The following is an 18,733-nucleotide window of genomic DNA, read 5'->3' on the forward strand; positions in this document are numbered from 1 at the left end:
GACCCCACGGCACTCTAGCCCGGGCAACAGAGCAAGACTCTGTCTCAAAAAGAAAAAAAAAAAAAAAAAAAAGACAGTACGTATAAAGCCGCATAGAGTTGTGAGAATTTAATAAGGTCATGTATAAGAGCATGTAGCACATTGCCTGGTACAAATGAGAGTCCCTCTGTCTCTTCTACCTGGGCAACCTTGTCTGGTTGCAGTTCTAAGTGGGAATGCTTTCAATTTTTCCCTGTTTAGTATGATGTTGGATGTGAGTTTGTCATATATGGCTTTTATAATTTTGAGGTATTAATATATTCTATCTATACCTATATTGTTAAGACTACTTATCATAAAAGGGTGCTGAGTTTGTCAAATGCTTTTTCTGTGCCTATTGAGAGGATCATGTGGTCTTTATTTTTCCTTCTATTTATGTGGTGAATTCCATTTATAGATTTGTTCATGTTGAACCATCCTTGCATGTCTAGGATGAAGTCCACTTGGTGCTGGTGGGTTATTTTTTTTGCTGAATTTGGTTTGCTAGGATCTCATTGAGAATTTTTGCATCTATATGCATAGGGGATACTGGTCTGTAGTTTCCATTTTTTTGTTTTGTTCTTTCCTGGCTTTGGTATCAAGGTGATATTGAATTCATAGAACGAGTTGGGGAGGGTTCCTTCCTTCTTGATTTTATGAAATAACTCCTGCAGTATATAGGTACCAGTTCTTTGTAGGTCTGGCAAAATTTGTCTGTGAAACCATCTGGTCTGAGACTTCTTTGGTTGGAAGATTTTTATTGCTGCTTCAATTTTGTTACTTGATACTGGTCTGTTCAGTTCTTTCTTTGTTTCTGATTGAACTTAGGAGGGTTGTGTGTTTCCAGGAATTTTTCCACTTCCTCAATGTTGTCACATTTACGTGCAGAGAGACTTTTATAGTATTCAGAGACGATACTTTGTTTCCCCATGGTATCAGTTGTAGTATCTCCTTTGTCATTTCTGATTGACTTTATCAGGGTCCTTTCTTTTCTGTCTCTGGTTAATCTAGTGAGAGGCCTATGTTGTTTATCTTTTCACAAAACCAACTTTGTGTTTTATTAACCTGCTATATAATTCTTTTGGAACTGATTTCATTTAGTTCTGTTCTGACCTTAGTTACTTCTTTTCTTCTGCCGGGTTTGGGATTGGTTTGCTCTTCCTTTTCCAATTCCTTGAGACAATTCATTAGATTGTTGATTTGTGATCTTGCTGTCTTTTGGACGCAGGCATTTAAGGCTACCAATTTTCCTCTGAGGACTGCTTTTGTAGAAACCCACAGATTCTGGTAACTTGTGTCTTTTATGTCATTTACTTCGAAGAATCTTTTGATTTCCATCTTATCTTAATTTCCTTCTTGATCTAAGTATCATTAGCAGTAAGTTGTTTAATTTCCACAACTTTGTGTAGAGTTCAGTATTTTTGTTGGAATGTTTGCTTCCATTTTCTTTTCCCATTATAATTACACTTTTTTCCATATTTAGTACTCTTTCCTTAGATAGATCTCTGGAAGTAGAATCATAATATTAAAGGATACAAAGGTTTTGGCCAAGTCGGAAAACAGCAATCTCAGAATCACCCTTTTACTACAAAGGACACCTCGCCAAGCCTCCCTGGCCTTTGTCCTGTTCACTCCAATTGAAGGCCTCGGCCCTTTGTTTTACTGTGTATGGATAACTCACCTGGGGTTTGTTCACTTTACTGATGCCAACCGCGGTGAGCATTCAGATGGCCTGCTAATACTTTTTGAAACCTTTATTTCTAATGTCTACTAAATATATAATTTCTAATAAGAGAGACTTGTATTACTGAACTTTGCAAAAGAGGACATTGAAAGCTCAGAGTAAACTCAAGAGGAGAACTGAAATGCGCTTGTCTTTCCTTTGTTGTCCCAGGACCTACACTTCTCACTGGCCCCGTATCCAGCCGTGAGCTCCTGACGTCCTAACTTTACCAACCAACGCTACTGAGCACAGGGTTCACTGTTTGGAAGGAAAGGCGTGGAACCCGCTCATTTTGGAAAACTGTAGGGTATTGTTAACTGTGAGTGCAGTGCCGTCCAGCAGATCTCTAGAACTTTCTCATCTTGCAGAACTGAACACTTATAGCCTTTGAACACCAACTCCCCCTTTCCCTCTCCTCCGAGCTGGCAGCCACCAGCTCTGCTCCTGCTAGTTTGACTGTTCCAGGTCCCTCATGTAAGTGGAATCATGTGGTATTTGTCCTTCTCTGACTGGCTTCCTTCATTTAGAATAATGGCCTCAAGGTTAATCCATGTTGTCACATATGGCAAGATTATTTGTTAAAGGCTGAATAACATTCCGTTGCATGTACACACCACATCTTCTTGATCCACTTATCTGTTGATGGACATTTGGGTTGTTTCCACATCTCGGCTATTGTGACTAATGCTGCCGTGAACACTGGCGGGCAAATATCTCTTCAAGATCCTGATTTCAATTCTTTTGGATACATACCCAGAAGTGGGATTGGTGAATCATATGGTGGCTCTATTTTTAATTTCTTGAGGAACTTCCATACTGTTTTCCATAGCAGCTGCACCATTTTACATTCCCACCAACTGTGCAGGAGGGTTCCAATTTCTCCACATCCTTGCCAGCACTTGTTATCTGTATCTATATCTGTCTATATCATCTATGTCTATATCTGTACCTATATCTCTATCTAATTTTTGTTAATAGCTATTCTAACAGGTTTGAAGTGATACGTCATTGTGGTTTTGATTTGCATTTCCCTGATGATTAGTGAATTTTTCCATCTATGTTTATCATGGATATTGGCCTATAGTTTCTTTTCATATACCTGTTGGCCATCTGTATGTCTTCTTGGAGAAATATCTATTCCAGTTTTAAATACACAATCTATTTTAATTGCATTATTTGTTTTTTTTGCTACACAGTGTTAAGGGTTCCTTTTATATTTTGGATATTAACTCCTTATTACACATGCAGTTTGCAAGTATTTTCTGCCATCCTATAGGTTGCAATCCCTCTGTTTATTATTTCCTTTGATCTGTGGCAGCTTTTCAATTTGATGTAGTCCTACTTGTCTATTTTTGCCTATGTTGTATGTGATTTCGCTGTCATGTTCAAGAAATTGTTGCCAACATAACGAAGCTTTTTCCTTATGTTTTTATCTCAAAGTTTTACAGTGTCATGTCTTACATTTAAGTCTTTAATCCATTTTAAATTGATTTTTTTGTACGGTATATGATAAGCGTCCATTTTCAATCTTTTGTATGTGGATATTTAGTTTTCTCAACACCATTTATTGAAGAGACTGTCCTTTCCCCATTGTGTATTCTTGGCACACTTGATAAAGACCAATGGGCCATATTTGCAGGAATTTATTTCTGGGCTCCCTATTCTGTTTCATTGGTCTATATGTCTACCTTCATGACAGTACCATACTGTTTTAGTTACTGTAGCTTTGTAATATATTTTGAAATTAGGTCATGTGATGCCTCCAGCTTTGTTCTTCTGTCTCAATATTGTTTTGGCTATTTGGGGTCCTTTGTGGTTCCACATAAATTTTAGGATTGTTTTTTCTATTTCTGTAAAAAAGTGCCACTGGGATTTTGATAGGGATTGCATTGAATGTGTAGATTACTTTCGGTAGCATGGATGTTTTAACAATATTACTCTTCTAATCTATAAACACAGGATACCTTTTTATTTATTTGTATCTTATTTAATTTCTTTTCGTAATATTTTGCAGTTTTTAGTGTATAAGTCTTCACTGTCTTGGTTAAGTTTATGTCTAAGTATTTTATTCTATTTTATGCTATTGTAAATGGGACTGTTTTCTTAATTTCTTTTAAGGTAGTTTGGTGTTAGTGAAATGCAGCTTATTTTTGTATGTTGCTTTTGTATCCTGGACCTTTATTAATTCTAGTAGGTTTTTATTATTTTTTACGTGTGTGTGTGTGTGTGTGTGTGTGTGTGAAATCTTTAGGGTTTTCTACACAAAAGATCATGTCATATGCAAAGAGATAATTTTACTTCTTCCTTTAGGACTTGGATGCCTTTCCTTTCTTTTTCTTGCCTAATTGCTCTGGTTGGTCCTTCCAGGACGATGTTTAATAAAAATGATGAGAGTGGGCATTCTTGCCTTGTTCCTAATCTTTTTTTTTTTTTTCTTTTTTTGAGACAGAGTCTCACTCTGTTGCCCTGGCTGGAGTGCCATGGCATCAACCTAGCTCACAGCAACCTCAAACTCCTGGACTCAAGCAATCCTCCTGCCTCAGCCTCCCAAGTAGCTGGGACTACAGGCATGTGCCACCATGCCCAGCTAATTTTTTCTCTATATATTTTTAGCTGGCTAGATAATTTCTTTCTGTTTTAGTAGAGACAGGGTCTCGCTGTTGCTCAGGCTGGTCTCGAACTCCTGAGCTCAAACGATCCACCCGCCTCGGCCTCCCAGAGTGCTAGGATTACAGGTGTGAGTCACTGCACCCGGCCTATCAGATTATTTCTGATGTCTAAGTAAGAGTTATTTGTATTTTGAGGATCTAAAGATTGATAAACATCCCAAGGCCAAATGCCACAGCACTCCAAAGCATCCTGATTTTTGAATACATATGCAGATTTTACCCAAAGATGAGTTACCCCTTACTTCTATCCCATTTTCTAGTAGCTAAAAAAGTGGGAAGAGTAGATGAACTCAGGCAGAATTAAATATGTCCACTTGAATACAAGTAGAGGATGAACAGTATCTGTAAGTTTTATTTACAGGGCCTGTAAACTTAAGGTCAAGAAAGGGCCTTTTCAAATTGTGTTCTGCTTGTCCCTATCTTATTCAAGTTTTTTTACAGTTAGAAATTTTTTCACATTTGGAAATAATTGCATTTTTCCATCGTGAATGTTGCTAATGCCAGGGGCGAACCCATACACCTCCTGATAAACAAACTTAGCTTTAGTTTTCACGTTAGTGATTTCCGAAGGGAAATAAAATCCCTCCTTTTCCTTATACTGCTTACTTCAATTAGTTCTTTCTCTCCACAACTTCCTAATACTTGCCTCAAGCAGAAACATGTGCAAACGGTTCACGATGGAGCTGACACCCAGGTATTGAGAAGCAAAGGGGCAGGTACCCCGTTAAATAGCTGCTCTGCCTCAGGCTGGGCCCCAGTAAGACAGGGTTTACCAGAAATGTAGAAAATGTGACTATATTTGCTTAGCTCACTCCTCTGCTGCTTTGATTACACATGAACTTCAAATAGGAAAAAAGAAAAGAACAGAGGTAATGGTGGCCTCGATGAAAAATACTGGTCCCTAGTGGAAATAGGAGGGTTTTATAGGTGAAAAATCTTATTCTCCATAAAAGCAAGAACCTCTAAACTCTGATCCCTTTGCGGTGCAGAGGAGAACCTGCTGGAACACTTCCCTGGTTCTGCCGTAAGTTTCTCATGTCATTGCTACTGTCCAGACGCGGTGCCATTCGGATTCTGCTACTGTTTTAGAGCCAGAGGTTCCTACGGACTTGGCTGATGGCCGCCCAGTCCCAAGCCTCTTTGTCAGGGTAATTGTCACTGACTCCACCCTTGTTCCTTATTCATCTGGAGAATAGTTCTAGTTCAAAGTACTTACTGGGTTGAGGACCACAGTGAAGAAAAGTTCACCTCCTTGGATGCTCTTGTCCAGCTCTTTGGGGCCTCCTGGGTATTCTTTGTAGAAAATCGTGTGCGTGAAAAGCCCACAGGTTTGTCTTGGAAGAACCTGAAGGAAAAATCAATCAGTAAGGAAAAAGCTCCTTTCAATCAATTATTTGTTGAAACTTAGCTTTATTCTTGCAGAAGGTATTACACAAGCTGGTGTCATTATTCAGCTCTAACTAGGGCCAGGGCAGTAATTCACACTCTAGGAAAGATGGGGTGATATTAGCATAGAAGGAGTAGTGAAGAAAGCGGAAGAAATACTTTAAAGAGGCTTTGAATTGCTCTAGCTACTTACCTGCTTTAAATCATGAAGTCAGTACTTCTATTATAAAGCCTATTATAGGAAAAATAATAAAGCAAAAATGAGACTTTAAAAATATTGGAACTGGGCCGGGCGCGGTGGCTCACGCCTGTAATCCTAGCATTCTGGGAGGCCGAGGCGGGTGGATTGTTTGAGCTCAAGAGTTCGAGACCAGCCTGAGCAAGAGCGAGACCCCGTCTCTACTAAGAATAGAAAGAAATTATCTGGCCAACTAAAATATATATATAGAAAAAATTAGCCGGGCATGGTGGCGCATGCCTGTAGTCCCAGCTACTCGGGAGGCTGAGGCAGGAGGATCGCTTGAGCCCAGGAGTTGGAGGTTGCTGTGAGCTAGGCTGACGCCATGGCACTCACTCTAGCCCGGGCAACAGAGCAAGACTCTGTCTCAGAAAAAAAAAAAAAAAAAAAAAAAAAAAAAAATATATATATATATATATATATATATAAAAATATATATATTTATATAAATATATATGTATAAATATATATATATAAATATATATTGGAACTGTCTGTGCTACATTGTCATCCTAGTAGGCAAAAATACAAAGAATAACACTTTCTGCCAAATTCTATACATTCATTAGAAAATGAAGTCAATTAACAACTTAATGTGCTTCTTAGGAAATGACATTTTAAATCACAACAAACATCTGAGACACAAATCACAGTGTCTGCTGTAGTCTGAGAGGCCACAGTAGCTGGCCCGGCTTCTAAGTGTGAAGCCTGCCAGGTCCAAAAGTGAGAAAGAGATTATCCATTTGATAAGCATTTTTTAGAAAGTGCAACAAACAAAACGACAAAGGGTCACTCAGTAAAAGGCATTCCTTTCATCCTTTCTATATGGAATCTATTGTTTTCTTCGATTACGCACATTGATGACAAGGACGTTTTTTCAAATTTTTATAGCTTTCCTGGCAAAATAGGAATGTAATTATAAAAGAAGGTGGGAACGAAGGCTGTGCAAGACGGTAAAGTCTTCATCTAAATCTTACGTAATGAGTTCGCGGTGACCTGTGTTTGTCACCACCCACTTGCAGTAGCAGCAAATTAATGAATGTACTTCAGAGAGCCACGAATGTGCCAGAATCTTGCACAGGCAGGTCTTCTGCTACTGTCCCAAGCAAATCCATCTTTATTTTTACTCCCTGGACCTTCAAGACGCATTGGGTTCAGTAAATACCTTCGAAGTGTTACCTGTCCAGAACTTTCCATGTTTTGCAGCCCTCTGTACACATACTAGTTCTTTTTTCTTTTGTTTGAATTGTAGTGTAATAAATTTTAATCTTGCCCTTGGAAAGTTTTCTTAGAAAACATAATTCTCAGCTCAATCAATACACCTCATTTTGCTGCAAGTCGAAACTCCATATATCCTATTTGTTTTGGTAAATTGTTAAAAAATTATATCCTTAGGAGCTATTTTATCTTGATGAAATAGTTACAAGCACTTTAGTTGACGGCGCAGAGTATTAGCTGTGGTGATGTCTGTGTGTAAAAGCACTATGTAGTCTCATAATGCTGTGCAGAAAATCGACGACAGAAAAGAACTAAATGCAAACATACTCTAACTGAATTAAATATAGTCCCTAACAATTTTTAGAAATGTAATGTTTTTAGAAATTAATAATAGAATTTGGAATTTGGAAAGCATTTGGAAGAAATGATTTATGTAACATTTATTCATTTATTTAACAAATACTTATTCTAAACTCTGTGCTAGCCCATGGCATAGAGTTAGTTCTATGCTAGTGGAGCTAGTCATGGGCTCTATGCTAACGCATAGCACAGAGTCTCGTTCTACATGCTAGTTCCATGCTAGTTCAGGGGAAAAAACACAAAGATGTCTGTTTTCTACTCTTGAAGGATGTGAGATGTATCAGGGGAAGGAGAAAGACCCAAAACCCAAATAATAAAATGCCCACATGTGTTCAGGGTCAGGTCACCGTCACATTTGCAACGTGTGTGACTCTGAATCACTTTCAGGGTTCAGTTTGAGTATCTCGCTGGGAAAATGATGGGATATGTACAGAGCCATCCTTGGAACTTAATTGCTCGTGCTGATTCTACGCAAAATGGAGAGAGACGTGAAAAGACATTTGAGTTTTGTCTCTTCCCTAAATTATCTGAATTTGAACACAGTGGAGAGGAAGTGCCGGGTGGTCACTCCCGCTGTGAGTACGAGGACCACCCCAGGGGGCGTGAAACTATTATGGCCCTTTTGGCTGGAGTGAGTCTGTGTGAGCTCCAGGGAAAGAGAAGCTAGAAAGATCCAGGCTGTTTTCAGGTCTCCCAAGAGCACATTAAGGGGTGTGGAAACCACTGGAACTAACCAAAGTTGGGAAGGCTAGGACGAAGGCAGGGATTTGGAAAGACTAGAAAGTTGGCTCTGTCTGTGCAGTGGGGAGGGGATAGAAGCTGTGAACAGACAAAGTGGAAACCGGCGCCACAGTGAACACATGAAAATTACGGCAGAGAAGCAAGATGGCGCCTACGGGAAAGGAAATAAGAAGCTACAAAGAAATTAGTGATGAAATGTAGAGACTGATTGGAAGTGGAGGGGTGGGGGTCAGTGTGATGTTTGAATTGCAGAGCTGAAATAAGAATGGCACGATTAATAGCTGGTCTGAAGGGAAGAGAATGGTCTTTTGAGTTTGGTTGGTGAACGAATCATCCAAAAAAATTTTCCCTCATCTCGTACAACAAAATATGAGAGTGACCTAAGGTTTGCTCCTCAATTCCCTGCTTTTTTCCTTGCAGTCTCTCCCTAGGAGGACATACCGGCTCCTGTGGTCTCAACCTGCTTCTCTATCCGGGTGGCTTCTAGCCCTGTCTTCTCTCATTGCGTAATCAACTGTCTGCGGAACGTTTCCCACTTGGAAATGCTCATCCAAGAGCCCACAGACCAAATACAGAGAGTTCCCCCGGACTGCGGCAGGAGAACCACAGGGTTCTGTGGTTCCACCAAACAGGACGTCCGTTACAGCCTTGACTGCCTGCAGGATTCATGCATTTATCATCTAGATAGAATGGGTTTTCAGGAGAAATTAAAACTATAACCTAGATTTTCCTCAGTGTTTCGTAGTTCTCCCTATAGAGGTCCTTTATCTCTTTAAATATATTCCTAGGTATTTTATTTTCTTTGTTGCTATTTTGAAGGGTATTGAGTCCTTAATTTGGTTCTCCGTTTGACTGTTATTGGCATATATGAATGCCTCTGATTTGTGTGTATTGATTTTGTAACCTGAGACTTTACTGAATTCATCAATTCCAGGAGTCTCTCGGTTGAATCCTTGGGGTTTTCCAGGTATAACATCATATCATCAGCAAAGAGTGAGAGTTTGATCTCTCCTTTCCCTATTTGGACTCCCATGATTCTGCTCTCTTGCCTGATAGCTCTCGCAAGGACTTCCAATACTATGTTGAAAAGTAATGGGGACAGTGGCAGCCTTGTCTGGTTCCAGATTTCCTAAACTCTCTGGTCAGAAGGCTGGCAGCTTGAGGAGCAGCGAATTCATTTGCAGCACATAGGAAGGGCCGACTGCGACAAAATGTGGCCAGCATGTCCCCATCTAGTGTTTATAACAGTTTTGATTGAGAGAAAAGTCGAGATGGGAGTTGATCCAAGTTAAATGTCATTATCCACTCTGTCATTTTTGCAGACATTGGAAAACGGTCTGAAAAGAAGTCAGCTATACCTAATTCTACAGGACAGACATCGCTTCAGACACGCCAGTCTGACAGAGCGTGATGGCGGCTCACCACTTAGTGTTCTTTGTCGTGGTGTCGCTTGCCAGCGTGAGAGTCTAAATCAGGAGGCTCATTCCTAGCTTCACCACACTTTCTTTGGATCTTCTGGTTTGGGGAAAAAAATGGGATTTAATTACGTACTTTGAGAGGTCTCACAAAGGTACATATTTTGACAATATACATTTGCCACTGTGTGAAAAACAAAACAGAGAAACCCTGGCGACCGAGACTTAGGCTATGGCAATAAATGATTTAATTAACATCATCTGTCATATACACTTCCTATTATTATCCGTTAATGATTATGCAGGACTTCGCATATGGCTTCTCACTGCAAATAGTTGAGTTTTTTTTTTTTAGCTTAGCATGGTAAAGAGAAGAACACAGTTTGACTGCCTTGTGAAAGGTTAACAGAGGGAGAGTTGGTGTTAGTTTTACATACTAAATAACTTCAAAGGAATGATGGTTACTAAAAATTATCTTCAAGTTAGATGTAATATTTTCTTAGTGTTTTAACATCCGTGCCTGCTTACCAGCAGTAGTGTCAGTAAAAAAAAAAAAAAAAAAAAAAAATTTTTTTTTAGTTATATTTGAAGAATAGAAGTGACTTTAATTAAAACATCCTCTGCTTAGATATGACAAATATGCTCCCTGCAGCATGCGGCCTTCCCTACAGCTATGCGCGTAGCATTTGTTCTTGCTTTTTCTTCCTTCAAAGGAGGACTGTCAATCTGGCAGAATTAGCTGCACGCTCGCCCATGCAGACCGGAGGAAACTCACCATGATGTTCTTGTGGATGAAGCCCCTCCGGTATCTGGCTGGTTTCAGATGTGGATACTCTTCAGTGCTGGTGATTTTAATGTTCCAGACCTTCTTCCAGGCCTCGTAGAGCTGAACGTGGACAGGGTAGACGCCCGAGTGATGAGGGGACACCGCGTAGCCCATGTCTGTAGGAATGCCGTGCTCCTAGGGCCAAGCAAACGTTAATTAGGACGCGTGATGATTCATCTTGAATCTATTTTTACCCCAGGATTTTCAAATTGCACCATAAATACATTTAAACCCATCATTACTTAATTGTATGATCAAATTAAAGTGATTAATATTAAGACCTCTAGACTTGGTGAAGCCTGGTAGCCAGCCACCGTTTTTTTTTTTTTTTTTTTTTGAGACCAAGTCTCACTTTGTTGCCCGGGCTAGAGTGCCGTGGCATCAGCCCAGCTCACAGCAACCTCAAACTCCTGGGCTCAAGCGATCCTCCTGCCTCAGCCTCCCAGAGTGCTAGGATTACAGGTGTGAGCCACCGCACCCAGCCTCTCCTGAATGTTTTTTTAAATTTTTGTTTGTATTTTTCAATTGCTTAAAAAAAGTCTTCCACTCAGATAGGCTTCCTTTGTATCAGTCATGGTTTTCTTCTGCCAAAGAGCAATTTCACACACACAGAACCAGAGAATCAGGCTGCGAGACGGATGGAACGGACATGGAAAAAGTTAAAGAGGTATGACCGGCTTTGTCTTCCAACCTCAATGACAGGAGGAGAAGGAAGCGTAGGAAGTACCTGGATACCGGAGGAAAACAGGTTGCCAGTGGTTTGCCATTACCTAAGCACCTGCTCAGATTCCTCCAGATGGCATAAAAAGCCCTCAAAAGTTGGTCCCTGCCCACCTCCGTAGCCTCATCCCCTATCAGCATTCACGCCCCCACCCCAGTTTTGGTGATGTTCTTCCTGCCCCTGCTGTACACTGCACACACCGTCCTCAACTGCAGTGCCATTTTCTTCTTGTCTCATCAACTGTTTAAGGTTCAAAACTCAGTTCAGCCGGCTGTCGTCGAGGATGCTAAAGATGGAGCCACCACATTGCTGCCGTGAGAAAGAGAATGGGTGGGATGGGAATGGAGGAGACCCGACCTGCATTTCTGGAAGGTGAGCAGGAAAGTCTAATGTTCTTCATTTTACTTGCATCCTCCGTACAAATTATCAGATCATTTAGAACACCACTAAAAACTGAACTGAGATATTTCATTGCTTTTTTTTTTTTTTGCTAGTTTTTAAAAACTCAAACTAAAGCAATTTTTTCCCACTAAGACTCATGTGTCAATACATAATTTGTGTTAGAAAAGATCAGGGAAGTGCTCATCTGAGGGTTTAAGAATAAGGGTGCAGTCATCAAGACCAAATGAACTGCAGTCACGGAAATAAAAAAGGTGAACAATGACAGGCTAACGGTGTTCTGAAGAGCATGGGAAGAAGGATGGATGAAATTCACAATGATAGGAGCCACATTATCAAATTCCAGTATCTGCAGATTTGTAAGAAACTGTGCAGGCCAGGAGTGGTGGCTCACGCCTGTAATCCTAGCACTCTGGGAAGCCGGGGCGGGAGGATCGCTCGAGGTCAGGAGTTCGGGACCAGCCTGAGCAAGAGCAAGACCCCGCCTCTACTAAAAATAGAAAGAAATTAGCTGGACAACTAAAAATATGTACAAAAAATTAGCCGGGCATGGTGGCGCATGCCCGTAGTCCCAGCTACTCGGGAGGCTGAGGCAGGAGGATCACTTGAGCCCAGGAGTTTGAGGTTGCTGTGAGCTAGGCTGACGCCACGGCACTCTAGCCCAGGCAACAGAGTGAGATTCTGTCTCAAAAAAAAAAAAGAAACTGTGCAGATCAAAAGCTCACAGCAGGTTTAACTGCCTGCAAGTGATCAGCTCTGTCTTGGGGACCCCCTGTGATAAAAGGATGGTCCAGCACAGCAGAGACATTTTCCTTATTTTGGATTATTTAAAAACATTTGGCAACCAATGCATACACAGTTTTTGTTTTTCTTTCTAGCTTTAACTCTAAAGAAATGTTGGGGCTTTTTAGTTTCATCTTTTATCTGTGTGCTGGTGCCGTGTGGCCTCGTGGTGGGAAACTCCACTTCCGGAGTCAGCAATGACTTACGAGGTCCAAGCCTTTCGTCCTGTTCTCTAAAATGCGGGTCATGGAAGTATTTAACTCAAAGGAGTTTGGAGGAAATTAAATAGTATAAAAATGCAGCAAAAGCATTCAGTGCAGTTCCTGAAACATGATATACATTTAATGAATATTTTTTATTCTTATTGTCAATTACTCCATTGTTTCTATATGCTATGATCCTATTACTCTACTATAATGTGGAAATTATAAAACTATTGGCCTAAAAGAGATACATTGTTTGTTTCTACTTCCACTGTAGATCTTGGGATTCTTTCTCAGGAGGCTTCTGTGGGAAACCCTGACTTCTACCCCACGCTAGGCTGCCCTCCTGATATGTCTATACGCTCTCAGCCACTGCCACGCGGTTCCAGCCTGTGGATCACCGAGTTAGTAGGATGTCTCTTTTAAATGAGTTTTAGACAAAGGCAACATAAATTTGCTCCCAAATTTGCATACAATGCCAGAGAGAACACCTGGAATCTTACTGCAGAGAGAAGTTTGGGCGAGGATTGTCGGCAGTATGATCTGGAAGGCAGACTGCCATTTTTTTTTTTTTTTTAATTTTTACTTGTCCTTAACAGATAGAACATATTTTACTTAATAGTTTGTTACCTTAACTCATAACCTGTAGATATTTAAACATATTGTGTGTAGATCTCTGTTTGTTTTCTTGCTGGGAACTGCAAATGTTAGAGGCAAATCTGCTAGTATGTAGATGGCTTTTTTTTTAAATTTCAGAATATTATGGGGCTATAAATGTTTTGGTTACATAAATTGCTTTTGTGCCATTTGAGTTATAGTTATAAATGTGCCCATTCCCCAGATAGTCTGCATTGTACCCGTTAGGTGTGAATTTCCCCATCCCTACCTCCCCCCTCTCTCCTGCACGATTTCTGATGAATGTTATTTCCGTATGTGTACATAGGTGTTGATGATTAGTTCTAATTTAATAGTGAGTATATATGGTGTTTGTTTTTCCATTCTTGTGATACTTCACTTAGAAGAATGGTGGGACCGCAAACTAGTACAACCTCTATGGAAAGGGGTATGGAGATACCTCAAAGAACTAAAAGTAAAACTACCTTTTGATCCAGCAATCCCACTACTGGGCATCTACCCAAAGGAAAAAAATACATTCTATAAAAAACACATCTGCACTCGAATGTTTACAGCAGCACAATTCACAATTGCAAAGATGTGGAAACAACTCAAGTGTCCATCAATAATACATGAGTGGATTAATAAAATGTGGTATATGTATACCATGGAGTTCTACTCAGCCATCAAAAATGGCAAACTAGCACCTCTAGTATTAACCTAAGACAATCATGTTTTAAAAAATTCAGCCATAATGCTAAATTCTTGGCTGATTACTCTCTTCCAGATTATTCAATTTGAGATTCAGCACATATTATTTTATAATCTAGGGCAAAAAGTCTAGCTGAAAAGTTAATTCTCATTATTCTTTTCATAGATCCTTGATTGAAAGCAGCAGCTGAAATCCAGGAACTCTGCAATCTATGTCAAGATTTTCCTAGGGGAAGACATGGTCTGAAAAGTTTGAGGAGTGTGGCTGTGTTACTATAAAACGTAAATTAAATACTTGGAATGCAAATGGAATTAATTAGTCTCTTACTTGAAGCTGTGATCTCCACATCTCAGCCCCCCAGCTTTGCTCATTCTGTAGGGCTCCTCCGTGTCATTAAACGACACTATCAACCAACCAACCAACAAGGCAAATGTTCTTGACATCTCCTGTGTCCTCATTCTCTCCTAAATCCAGTCCATTATCGTGTCCCTAGTGCTACCTTCAGTATATACCTTAATTTATCCACTTTTCTCCAATCCTACGATCATCACTCCGGTCCGATCCACCACTGTATCTCATGGCCTCCTGGCATGGTCTCCCGTTCCTTCTCTTGCCTCTTCCAGTCTATTCCCTACACGGCAGCCACAGCAATATTTCAGACACCAATGCGGTTATGTGACTTTCTACTCAAAATGCTTCTTTGGTTCCCTCTTGCACTTACGATACAAATTCTTAGCACGATCACCAGCTCTGCACGATCTGCTCCTTGCTTCTCTGTCTAGCTTCGTTTTGCACCAACCTCCACCCTCCACTGCATTTGAGTCACACTGACCTTTCTCTGAGACTCATCGAGTGCTTGCCTACCTCAGCGTCTTCCCACATGTGGTTTGCTCCACCTGAAATGTCCCTACTCCAGCGTGTCCCCTGGGTAAATCTGACACCTCTCGTAGGTAATTTATTCTGTCCTATCTTCAGAGAAGGCTGTACGGAGCAGTCTCAATCTAAATGAAGCCACATTAAGACATCCCTTAGTGGCTTTCTTTTGTTTTTCACAGTGCACAGCGTAGTTTGTAAGCACGTATCTCTCTGCATAATTATTTACATCATGTCTCTCTTCCTCCTTGAACAGTAAGCTCCACGAGGTCTAGGTTTTGTTTCATCCCCTGCGATGCGCCCAGTGCCTGGCCGACAGCGAGCACTCACTCAGCAAGTATTAGTGAAGAGGTACCCAGGCCGATTCTGACTTTCTCCATCCCTCCCGCTGTCACTTTCTGAGTTATCTCAAACTGTCAGCTCATTTGACAAATGAACATATGGCTACTCACAGGGAAACTTCAATACCTATATAAACGGTACTTGAAAACACTTTGAGACTGTAGTTAAAAATTATTATTCCAGTTCAGACACATTTATTACTATGAATTTATATATTTAAGTTATAGTGTATAAAATTAAAAATTTGCAAGATTTGCCTAAATTACACATTCAAATATTTCCAAGTGGAGAATGTGAAGATACTACAGTTTTGTTTTTTTTTTTTTTTTTTTTTTGAGACAGAGTCTCACTCTGTTGCCCAGGCTAGAGTGAGTGCCGTGGCGTCAGCCTAGCTCACAGCAACCTCAAACTCCTGAGCTCAAGCGATCCTCCTGTCTCAGCCTCCCGAGTAGCTGGGACTACAGGCATGCGCCACCATGCCCGGCTAATTTTTTCTATATATATTTTTAGCTGTCCATATAATTTCTTTCTATTTTTAGTAGAGATGGGGTCTCGCTCTTGCTCAGGCTGGTCTCGAACTCCTGAGCTCAAACGATCCGCCCACCTCGGCCTCCCAGAGAGCTAGGATTACAGGCGTGAGCCACCGCGCCCGGCCAAGATACTACAGTTTTACCAAGCAAAAAATGATGCTGTAGTCTTTAGAAAAAATTCCCGAAAAACTAAAAGAAAAAAAAACCCCAGCATTTAGGTATCTGAGCAACACAATTAACTTCATTACTGAAGAAATAACTGTCTATTCCTGTCTTTGATGATATTTCTTTATTTAGACTCTTGCTAGTAATTAAGAATGGTACCTTACTTTTTGTTTTTGTCTCTGTTTCAATCTTTCTGAACAGAAGCACTATAATTTCTATTAATGGCTAGAAGTCCCATTGTGTATTTTTATATTTTGCAGATTAGCAAGTATGCAAACCAATGTAATTTACAGAAAACCCTACAAGCAGACATTCTGCACTCTACAGTGGAAAAAAAATCTAAAACTTATTACAACACAATTGGGAAATACTTCCAAATGCTTTTCTGCAGTTTATTTTGGTTGGAACGTTGAATTTCCTCAGTATATAGATGTTTGTGCTTTGGTTAACTATCTCATAGTATCGAGAATTTAATATTTACAATTTATATTAGTTTAAGATAAAGTTTCCCTGTATTCTTAGGTGGCGGTATATTCTGAAGTTGTTTCTAGAGAAAAATTTTTTTTCTAGATTTTTAAGTGGCTTTTTAAAAAACCATGGGTAAAAAAAAAAACAAACAAAAAAACCAAACCTGTGGCTTCCTTAAATATGGTAGCTATTTAAGACACTATTTTGCAAAGAAAAGAATACATTTTCCCAGATAATAGGAGCGTGATTCTGACCACTTCCCACCTTTTTCTGTTTGGAAAACGAACGCAGAACCTTTTAACATAAAAGGCACGTGCACATATATATACACACACAGACACATACATGCAAATATATAATATATGAAGAAAATAAATTTATGAAACTCTTTGAATATGAGAAGCCTTTTAAAACTTCTAAAGACAATTTCTTTTCCTAAGGTGAGACTGACGAGCGACACAAACTTTTAGCTCATAGGAACCTGTGGGGTCTCTGGCCCCTGGGGACGGTGCCCTGCAGCAGCTGCTGTGACTGAGAGAGTAAGAATGGCAGTGACCGTTGGCAGGAGAGTCCAGCGTATGTCAAGTCACTGTCCAAAGGACGCTGACGTCCTTCTTAACCTCGGACAAACCCAGGCAAGTCTGGATCTTTTGGATGAGGAAGTCAGGTCTTGCACTGACATTAAGACCCGTCAAACATTAGCATATGTTCCTGTTTGATAAATGATGCTAATTCTGGTATGGTTTGAAATGAAAAATCTTGAAAGAAATCATTACTTTAGAATAGGAATCTCATGTTTCATTTTTTTAAAGTTGTGAGATAAAGGGGTCGTGCAAGTCGTCACTGAGATTCAGATTTATAATTCTATGTTTCTTTGGCATTATCTTTGCGGTTTTAGAGATGATCTTATATTCAGATATTAAATCTGAAGGCGCTATTTTAAAGCCGTGATCTAATCTAAACATGTACACTTTTCTTTCCTCATATTTAAGGAGGTAATAATCTCCTAAAACATGATAGACACATTTACATAAATTTGGTTAGTATTTACAGATTTGGCCACTGGATCTCTCTCTAGTTTTCTTCCATGGTGCTCTTTGATTCACAATATAAATTTCTGTTCTCTGGCTGGTATGAGAAAAGCTTCTATGACGATCATGTTGTTTTTAATACATTCAGTTTAAGAGTTTCAAATCATCCTCTGTTGGCAGCTGTTCCATAATGAAGAATCTGGCTGGTCATCCTCATCCTTGGCTCCTGGGAGATGATTCCTAAGTCCTTGGAATTCCTGAGTGGTAAGAGTGTCTCTGCTATTCATGGTGGGTCCCGAAACTGTATCTGAGTTTACGCTAACACGATGCCTCAGGATGAACGTGGATGCCAGGAAGACCCATCATGTAATTGTTCTTTTTCTTTCTGAAACATTAACCACCAAAACAAGAAGACAATCCTTCCGCCATCATTCCTACAGCCAGGCAACTCAGAATGCTTATTTCAGCGCAGACGTTGCTCAAAGAAGATACACTATCATTACCAATTGCATCTAAAAAACATTTTACTAACCATATACATTTCTTCCGGAAAAAGTAATTTATAGTATGTGTAAAGTAGGGGGTAAATATTAATGCCATAAATTTGATACGGCTGTAGCAATGACATCAGCAAAACGCCTTCCTTGATATCACATATTCCCCTTCAAGTACTACCCAAGTTGAGAGCGGAATTATTTGACAAGCTTGGATGACATTTTACAAGCCAAATGTATTAAAAAATTCCAGAACCAAAAGCCAAGCTAAAAGCTCAGTACCGATACTGAGAAAGGTTTGCATACTCAGCTGTAACCTTCGTTTTTTACTTGTAACCTCTAAGAAAAGAACTGTTTGGGGGAGAGTGACAGATTTTCTCCCAGTCTCCCCTAGTAATTATGTAATTTATTTCAAGTACATTTCCATTTAACTGAGCATGTTGTTTTCCTCTCTTAGAGTTCCCTCTAGAATTTCTGAAGTGTCATACCTTTTTTGAGTGTCTCATAAAGAAACACACCACCAAGGGATGTGCTTTTGTGAAAATACTCAGAATAATGATGTAAACACTTGTACTTCGCACAGGCCAGGTTGATAGCTTTGAATTGCTGGGATGTCTTCCAGTAAACACAAAAAGAGGTTTTAAGAAATGTAAAAAAAAAAAAAAAAAAAAAAAGAACATTTATAAAGCCTTATATTTTATGCTGTAGCAAAATAACTGAAAATAAAATTATCTGGATTCATAACAGAGGAATTGGAGGGTTTGGCATCTTCCATCTTTCTCAGTTTGAAGCAATGAGTTTTA

General features: G+C 39.8%; 1 protein-coding gene across 1 annotated transcript in view; it reads right to left on the bottom strand.

Annotated features, from left to right (window-relative positions):
* The window catches only part of NDST3 (N-deacetylase and N-sulfotransferase 3), a 95,224-nt gene that overhangs the window by 40,704 nt on the left and 35,787 nt on the right, over positions 1–18,733 (bottom strand). The window contains exons 4-5 of the mRNA XM_069459083.1: positions 10,544–10,729; positions 5,627–5,755 (exon numbers count right to left, since the gene is read on the bottom strand). Of these exons, the coding sequence (XP_069315184.1) occupies positions 5,627–5,755; positions 10,544–10,729 (315 nt within the window). The remainder of the gene's footprint in view (positions 1–5,626; positions 5,756–10,543; positions 10,730–18,733) is intronic.

This window comes from Eulemur rufifrons, chromosome 26 (genome assembly GCF_041146395.1).
Source record: "Eulemur rufifrons isolate Redbay chromosome 26, OSU_ERuf_1, whole genome shotgun sequence".
NCBI classification, from domain to species: Eukaryota; Metazoa; Chordata; class Mammalia; order Primates; family Lemuridae; genus Eulemur; species Eulemur rufifrons.